The sequence below is a fragment of the Bos taurus genome, chromosome X (genome assembly GCF_002263795.3).
Source record: "Bos taurus isolate L1 Dominette 01449 registration number 42190680 breed Hereford chromosome X, ARS-UCD2.0, whole genome shotgun sequence".
NCBI classification, from domain to species: Eukaryota; Metazoa; Chordata; class Mammalia; order Artiodactyla; family Bovidae; genus Bos; species Bos taurus.
In genome coordinates, this window is record NC_037357.1 from 74,081,853 (window position 1) to 74,091,153 (window position 9,301).

The 9,301-nt window shown below is 37.7% G+C and overlaps 1 protein-coding gene across 2 annotated transcripts in view; it reads left to right on the plus strand.

The window, feature by feature from the left end:
- Positions 1–8,315, plus strand: part of CYSLTR1 (cysteinyl leukotriene receptor 1) — a 57,649-nt gene extending 49,334 nt beyond the window's left edge. Inside the window, 2 exon segments of one of the 2 annotated variants that reach the window (NM_001099726.1) lie at positions 1,164–1,249; positions 6,149–8,314. In NM_001099726.1, the coding sequence (NP_001093196.1) occupies positions 6,176–7,198 (1,023 nt within the window). In that variant the 5' untranslated portion in view covers positions 1,164–1,249; positions 6,149–6,175 and the 3' untranslated portion in view covers positions 7,199–8,314. 2 annotated transcript variants of the gene reach the window in all.
- Positions 8,316–9,301: the final 986 nt, after the last annotated feature.

Genomic DNA, 9,301 nt, shown 5'->3' on the forward strand with positions numbered 1-9,301 from the left:
TCTTGAGAGTCCCTTGGACTGTAAGGAGATCCAACCAGTGAATTCTAAAGGAAATCAGTCTTGAATATTCATTGGAAGGACTGATGCTGTAGCCAATAGTTTAGCCACCTGATAAGAAGAACTGACTCACTGGAAAAGACCCTGATGCTGGTAAAGATTGAAGGTGGGAGGAGAAGGAGATGACAGAGAATGAGATAGTTGGATGGCATCACCAACGTGATAGACATGAGTTTGAGTAGGCTCCGGGAGTTGGTGATGGACAGGGAGGCCTGGCATGCTGCAGTCCATGGGGTCACAGAGAGTCGGACATGACTGAGCAACTGAACTGAACTGAAGGATTAATTGGAGAAATATGTTTATTTTGTTGACAGGCCACAAATAAAAGAAAAATGGCCAGCCTCTGGGGTCCTTGCATATAGGGATGAAAGTTGCCATAGGGCAACACAAATTTAGGAAACAAGTATTCAGGCTGCTACGGTTTTAAGAAAGCCCTTCTTTGTTCATTTCTTGGAGATTTTCTATACTTTCTTAGATTTTCTGATAGTTTAGTTGAAGATACATACACTCATGAAAAGTTAACTATACAAACTATAAAACAGTTGATATCCAAAGGTATATAATATATGCCAAATTGATGATTAAGTCCATAACTATTATTATGAATTTTTAGGGAAAACAGCCCAAAGTCTTATAAATCATCATTCCTCCCAGGAAAACTGTCCCTAAGCCATCACAGGCAGACATACTTGATATTTTTCAAGTCCTAATTCCTCTTCCTAGCAGACTAGATGCTTGGATATGAAGTTCAAAGTTATTTCTCCTTGGAACTTTATAAAGAGCTATTTAGAAGAGAAAATAGGGAAAATACCATGGTTTCATAGAAGAGAATTTTTATAATACTGTGTTCATCTCTAGATACAGAAACTATTAATAGAGCAGCAGACATATGTAATCAGCCCTGGTCTTTATTTTAAATTTTCCCCTAAGGATGTAAAAATGAGTGGAGTGGAAACGAGGATACATGGAATCCAATAACTAGCTCTAAATCTGTCAGTAAAGCTATGATGTCCCATCACACACCTGTGGTTAAGGCTGCTAAGCTCCCATGAACCTCTGGACTGCTTCTAAAGTCATTAACTTCCTTTTCAATCTTATGATTTCAGCTTAGGCTTCATCTGATATTATATCATAAGAAGTGCTGACCACTAGCCAAGAACATTCGTGAAGGGTACTGCAGTGCCAGAAAGAGGTATGGCTCTATTTTCTAAATAAATCTTGTTTTTCAATTCACTACTTATCTTAACAAAGTAACTTCCTTCATCATCTGCACTAAATATTAATTTCATTTATGTTTATTGCCTGTATATGTTTGCATACGTGCTCAGTCATGTCTGACTCTTTGCAACCCCATGAACTGTAGCCTACCAGGCTCCTCTGTCCATGGATTTTCCATGCAAGAATACTGGAGTGGGTTACTATTTCTTACTCCAGGAGATCATCCCAGCTCAGGGATCAAACCTGCATCTCTGGTATTGGCAGGCAGATTCTTTACCACTAAGCACTTGGGAAGTCCCTATTGTTTGTATATATGAATCAACTAATAGCCCATTCGTTTTGTGCTAAGACAGTTCTTACCATACTGTACTATAACTTGTTCATACTTCTGAGCTATCACTCCTCTCCCCCAGCATTCTATGAGCTGCTCAAATGCAGAGATGCATCCTTAAGCATCCCTGTTTCCATATAGTGTGGATATCATTATTAGGAGATCACAGTAAATTCTATAAAAATGAATCAAATGTTGTTTAAGATAAGTAAAACCATCATCTTCAAAATGAGTAGCTTGAACTAAATTATCTCTAACCCTCTAGGATTCATTACTTGTTTGAAAGTTTTAAAATTTTCTTTTTTTGATCTAATATAAGTCAATAGCTTGACTTAGTTATAAATAAGCAGTCAAATCTAAATATCAAAAGTACAAGGAAAGCTTTTTTAGTAATGACCAATAAATTTATTAATGGTACTAGAGTGACCTATTTCTTTTTTTTATTAATTTATCCATTTTATTTGGCATTTTTCATTCAAACACCTGAGAATTTCAAAATTATTTATAATGTTTAACAGACAAGTAAAACAAATGATTAATCTCTGTAAAGATAATATTTAACAGACAAGTAAAACAAATAATTAATCTCTGTAAAGATATGTGTGTTTTAATATTATAGTTAACCTTATGATTTAGTGCCTTTCTTAGTACTTTAGGAAGCAACTTAACAGATTCACTCTGAGGTTGGGAAAGTTTTAAGTAATATTGGAGTGAAAAGATAACTTTCAGTGATTTAGAATGATAAACAATACTTTCAAATGATAAACTTGCTCTGTCACTCATTTACTCATTCATTTTATTAATATTTATGAGCAAAGTACATATGTTTTGGCCCTGTGTGAGCCCTTTATATATCAATCAGAAAGTCTATGAGGGAAGATAACAAACACATACGCACTACTGATCTGAAAGACAGATTTTAAGTTCCCTAGAAGAGGAAAGATAGAAATTACCTTGGAAGGAGGCTAAAGGAAGGCTTTGTCATGAAGGTCAAGAAGAGCTGAAAGATGGGTAGCTTTTGCACACACATAGATGGAGAAAAGGTCATTTCATGAAAAAGAAATACCATGAAAAAAGACAGATAGGCGGGAAAACATATAGCTCATGTCCCTGATATAGTAAAGTAGTTGTTTATTGAAATATAGGGTGAACAAAAAGGGAGAAGTAGAAAGAAGCTAGGAAAGTTCAATTGCAACCAGACTCTGTGTGTGTGTGTGCACGCACGCACGCACACGCGCGCACTAAGTCATTTCAGTCGTATCTGACTCTGTGACCATATGGACTGTAGCCCGCCAGGCTCCTCTCTCTATCAGATTCTACAGGCAAGAATACTGGCGTGGGCTGCCATGCCCTCCTCCAGGGGTTCTTCCAAGAGGCTTAAATATCAGGCCAAGAAGTCTGGATTTTAATTTGAAGACACTGAAAGACCACTGAAGATTTTTAGAGAAGTAATATGAAATAATTGAAAGCTATAATGTATAGAGAATTATTTTGGAAAGAGTTTGTAGTAGAATATAGTGAGTGTTAGTGGTGGTAGAAAGGACAGATGGTAATTATTTGATACCTTTCAAATGTGGTTATTTTTTAAAAGGCAGATGACACCACCCTTATGGCAGAAAGTGAAGAGGAACTAAAAAGCCTCTTGATGAAGGTGAAAGAGGAGAGTGAAAAAGTTGGCTTAAAGCTCAACATTCAGAAAACAAAGATCATGGCATCTGGTCCCATCACTTCATGGGAAATAGATGGGGAAACAGTGGAAACAGTGTCAGACTTTATTTTGGGGGGTCCAAAATCACTGCAGATGGTGACTGCAGCCATGTAATTAAAAGACGCTTACTCCTTGGAAGGAAAGTTATGACCAACCTAGATAGCATGTTGAAAAGCAGAGACATTACTTTGCCAACAAAGGTCCATCTAGTCAAGGCTATGGTTTTTCCAGTGTCATGTATGGATGTGAGAGTTGGACTGTGAAGAAAGCTGAGCGCTGAAGAATTGATGCTTTTGAACTGTGGTGTTGGAGAAGACTCTTGAGAGTTCCTTGGACTGCAAGGAGATCCAACCAGTCCATTCTGAAGGAGATCAGCCCTGGGATTTCTTTGGAAGGAATGATGCTAAAGCTGAAACTCCAGTACTTTGGCCACCTCATGCGAAGGGTTGACTCATTGGAAAAGACTCTGATGCTGGGAGGGATTGGGGGCAGGAGGAGAAGGGGACGACAGAGGATGAGATGGCTGGATGGCATTACTGACTCAATGGACATGAGTCTGTGTGAACTCCAGGAGTTGGTGATGGACAGGGAGGCCTGGAGTGCTGAGATTCATGGGGTCACAAAGAGTAGGACATGACTGAGTGACTGAACTGAACTGAATTGATATCAAAAATCTCAACAGCACCATCTAGTGCCTCACAGGCTAACACTGCCTGATTTGGAGAAAACCCAATACAGGGCTAGCTAGAATAAGTTTACAGAGATTCTCTTTCTTCCACAATTGCACCTGAATTCAGAAAATTGATGGTGAAAGAGGCAGGTTAAGTGGAAAGCAAACTGAGAAATAATGCGTAGGTTGAGAATAATGAACTAATTTTTCTCTGTGATCTTATTTATATACCCTCAGAATGATTCACCTTCAATTTTTTTTACTGTATATCAACATTGCTTGGTGGAAAATAATGACTTTTTTTGGCCACACTGCAAAGCTTGTGGGATCTCAGTTCTCCAACCAGGGATTGCACCCAGGCCACCTCAGTGAAAGCCTGGAATACTAACCACTAGGAAACCAGGGAACTCCCAAAAATGACATTTTTAATGAAAGGAAAAAATAGATGGACAAATGAATAGATGACATACCCTCACAGCAAGTATAATTGTTAGCAGTAGTAAACCTGGAAAGTTATATCCCACCTACAACCACAACCATAGCTCCCTGTATACGTATCCTTGACACAGAGACTAATTCAGTCTCTTTCATTGCCAGCAGTTCTTGCATGCTGAAGCAATCTTCCCACTTTACAAACCCTAACCCTTCTCTTACCAGAGAGAAAGAGCTGTGTAACAGGCCAACAAATCATATTTCAACCAAAGATTATCTACCATATTATAAATTGATGAGTTGTTCCCATCTCCTTAAAGAATAAAAGAGAAGACTATGGAGGAACATAGGAAATCACTACTTCTGCACTATCTCATCCCTATATCTTTCTGATTAGAGCTTATTTATTGCCCTGATAAAGCTGAACTAGGCCAGACCAAGCAACAATCTCTTGCTATAAGAGAAATGACCATGTGTTGTTGAACAGTACGACTTTGAATGTGATTCTGAGAAGAGAACAAGGATGAGCGAGTACAACAATTTCCTCACCCAGAAAGGGAAAGGGAAGTCGCTCAGTCGTGTCTGACTCTTTGCAGCCCCATGGACTGTAGCCCACCAAGCTCCTCCATCCATGGGATTTTCCAGGTGAGTGTACTGGAGTAGGTTGCCATTTCCTTCTCCAGGGGATCTTCCCCACCCAGGAATCAAACCGGGTCTCCTGCATCATAGGCAGACGCTTTACCGTCTGAGCCACCAGGGAAGTATATGCTGCAGTTCTCCTCAGAGCCTTAACTTAGGTGCGGATTTTGGAAATGTATTTCACCTTTTTTCCTCATTAAAATAACTAGATAGCTTATAAAGTTTCCCCAGCCTTGGTGTTCTGTGGTTCTAAATAGAGTCCACCATGTTCTAGACTAAGATTCTCCCCCAAGGAGTGAGTTCCACTGATAACAAATTTAATTATTTTCCTTAGGTACAAGCATCACCCAGAAGCTGTTACTTAGGAAGACTTCTTTGTGGGGAAACTAAGCATTTTCATCCAGATTTTATTCTCAGAAAGAATCTAGAGCTCTTCTAATAAAGAAAGAGATGATAGATAGATAGAAGATAGATACTCATACTTATGAAACTACTGTCTTTAAAACTTTTCTCTAAAAAACAAACCCTTTTAAAAGGAAGATTTATAGGAGAGCACTGGAGTAATAAGGCTTAAAATAAGGCATAGCTCTTTTAGCTAGGTCTTAAAGATTAAGAAGTTCATCAGGCAAACATGGATAGGAAATGGGGGAAAGGAGATTTCTGGGTGCCCGTACTCTTGCCTGGAAAATCCCATGGATGGAGGAGCCTGGAAGGCTGCAGTCCATGGGGTCGCTGAGGGTCAGACACGACTGAGCGACTTCCCTTTCATTTTTCACTTTCATGCATTGGAGAAGGAAATGGCAACCCACTCCAGTGTTATTGCCTGGAGAATCCCAGGGACAGGAGAGCCTGGTGGGCTGCCATCTATGGGGTCGCACAGAGTCAGACACGACTGAAGTGACTTGGCAGCATAAGACCCAAACCCTTCTCCTGGGGGCAAAGTCCAGAAGAATATCTTTTTATTCACCCACCACTCTTGCTTCCTGCTGTTTTCAAAAAATATATACATAGCAACACTATAAAATGAAACATTAGTACGTCCTATAATTTATGGAAGAGCAAAAATTGACAAGATCTTTTTTATACATTGCAGGCACCAAGAAGACTCTCCTAGAGAAACATGGATGGAGTTGGAAATCTGACAGTATCTTCTTCCAGTAGTAATGCATGCAATGACACTATTGATGATTTCCGAAATCAAGTGTATTCCACCTTGTACTCTATGATCTCCATTGTGGGCTTCTTTGGCAATGGCTTTGTGCTCTATATCCTCATAAAAACATATCATGAGAAGTCAGCCTACCAAGTATACATGATTAATTTAGCAGTAGCTGATCTACTGTGTGTGTGCACACTACCTCTCCGTGTGGTCTATTATGTTCACAAAGGCATTTGGCTCTTTGGTGACTTTTTGTGTCGCCTCAGCACCTATGCCTTGTATGTCAACCTCTATTGTAGCATCTTCTTTATGACAGCCATGAGCTTCTTCCGGTGCATTGCAATTGTTTTCCCAGTCCAAAATATTAATTTGGTTACACAGAAAAAAGCCAGGTTTGTGTGTGTTGGTATTTGGATTTTTGTGATTTTGACTAGTTCTCCATTTTTAATGTCCAAATCTTACAAAGATGCGAAAAATAATACCAAGTGCTTTGAGCCTCCACAGGACAACCAAGCTAAATATTATGTCTTGGTCTTGCATTATGTGTCATTATTTTTTGGATTTATCATTCCTTTCATTATTATAATTGTCTGTTACACGATGATCATTTTGACCTTACTAAAAAAATCAATGAAGAAAAATCTGTCAAGTCGTAAAAAAGCGATAGGAATGATCATAGTTGTGACAGCTGCCTTTTTGATCAGCTTCATGCCGTATCATATTCAACGTACCATTCACCTTCATTTTTTACACAATGAAACAAAACCCTGTGATTCTGTCCTTAGAATGCAAAAGTCAGTGGTCATAACCTTGTCTCTGGCTGCATCAAATTGTTGCTTTGACCCTCTACTATATTTCTTTTCAGGGGGGAACTTTAGGAGAAGGCTGTCTACATTTAGAAAGCATTCGTTGTCCAGCATGACTTATGTACCCAAGAAGAAGACCTCCTTGCCAGAAAAAGGAGAAGAAATATATAAAGAATAGTTTAAGCCCATTTTTGATGATTTCCAAATCACTATTTTCTCAAATCATTCACAATAAAAATAAGGACTTCCATTAATAATTTACACTTATTTGACTTAATGTGTACCTATAAATTTATCTCATTTATGAATTCACATTATTAGAAGTCCTAAAGATATTTTTAGTGTTAAAATTCAATTCAAGTCTATAAACTAAATTATAAATGATTTTCTGAGCTTTCACCTAAAGATGGACAAAATTTGTATCTTGGTACTGTAAAAAATAGATCTGAGATTAAAGTTTTCCCTCTCAAATAAAAGTTTTACCAAGGGTAAGAACTGGCTTTTTAAGATACAAATTTAGCGAATAGTTCTCAGTGATCCTAACATATTTCTTTGCATGCATGCTAACAGATGAGAACTGGAGTGAGCCAGGAGCTACATAAAATGTACTATCACCCTCTTTCTTTGTAGCACTGATTGGCTAGGAAAGTATGGCCATTTCTTTCCCTCAAGAAGATGATCACATGTTAGAACAGCCTAGTCTTCAGCCAAATGACCCTAAAGTCTCCATTCAATGTACAATCTGGAAACTGAGGAAGGTAAACCTGATCAAAAGCTAGTTTGTCTCCAGTTTTCTTCTGCTTCTGCCTTAGGCTTCCAAAAGTGAATAGTGGGGTTTTTGTTGCTCATTGAGATTCTTTTAGGGTACTCTCTCCCTAAACAAGATGCCATCCTTCCTTAATAAAGCAGATGACTGGCACTACCATATAATAACAGAAATAATTTAAAATTTATCTAAAAAAGAGGAAAGGGAATCTATTTTCTACACACATTATTGGAACCACAATGAACTGCAATAAGTCTCTGAATAAAAATTTGAATGTTGATATTGCAAATTTTAAGAAGTACTTACATTTATGCATATTGTATAAACTATATGTAAGAAATTTTGTTGTATGCATTTACGAGTGGAAGTTTGTTATAAGCTTTGTTATATTTTATGCTTTTTACTTTTATTAGCATGTTGACAGGAATACCAAAGATATACTTACAGTGGTTTTTATGTTATAGTGGAAGCTTTCTTCTTAAAATAGCAACAGCTTGATTATGGCTGAAATATAATACTTATGAGCAAGTTTTTGTTGAAGTGTAGTCTGTTCCTTAATTCTGTGTTTCAAAAAGTGCATTATCTCAGAGGAAATGATAATGTTGAAAAAAAGAAAAGCTAGGATACAAGTTCTATCTGAATCTGCCACATGTATGTAATTTCTATTTCACTTCTAATGTTGCAATCCCTTCAAAAACCTGAAAGATTTCTGCATGCATAAGTCTCTTCAGTCATGTCCAACTCTTTACAACCCTATGGACTGTATCTGTCCATGGGATTCTCCAGGCAAGAATATTGGAGTGGATTGCAATGCCCTCCTCCAGGGGATCTTCCCAATCCATGAATTGAACCTGCATCTCATATGTCTCCTGCATTGGCAGGCAGGTTCTTTCGCACTAGCACCACGTGGGAAGCCCATAGGATCTCAAAGGTATAGTAATAACTGATGCCCATTTATTTTTAACATACCTGAGGTTTGTACAAGTAAAAGTACCTGCACTTTTACCCTATATTTTTTTCTTACTTGACAAAGATCAAATGTAACATGTGTCATAAAATCAGTCCTTATTTCTCATTTACTAAGCTTTCTGTTATTCAATGAGTATATTGTAGTAGAACAACATTACACTGAAAGCCAGAAGACCTGGATGCTAATCTGATCTCTATTACTTACTAGCAGTGAAACTTGAAGCAAGTAATACAAACTCTGATTCTCAGCTTCCTCACTTGTAAAGTGGGAATAATAATACGTGTCCTGCTTTTCTTACAAGGCACATTTGAAACTCAAATGTAATCATAGTATACATACATATTTTGACACACATATGTTAAAATTTTACCTTAAAACATACAGTGTGGTACAATTTATCACACTAAATATAAGGTATTTAGAGATGGTTTTGTTACTTAAACATACCGAATCATATTTACTATTGGGTTGGCCAAAAAGTTCATTCAGGTTTCCTGCAACCACATATGCAAAATCCGAATGAACTTTTTGGCCAACCCAATACA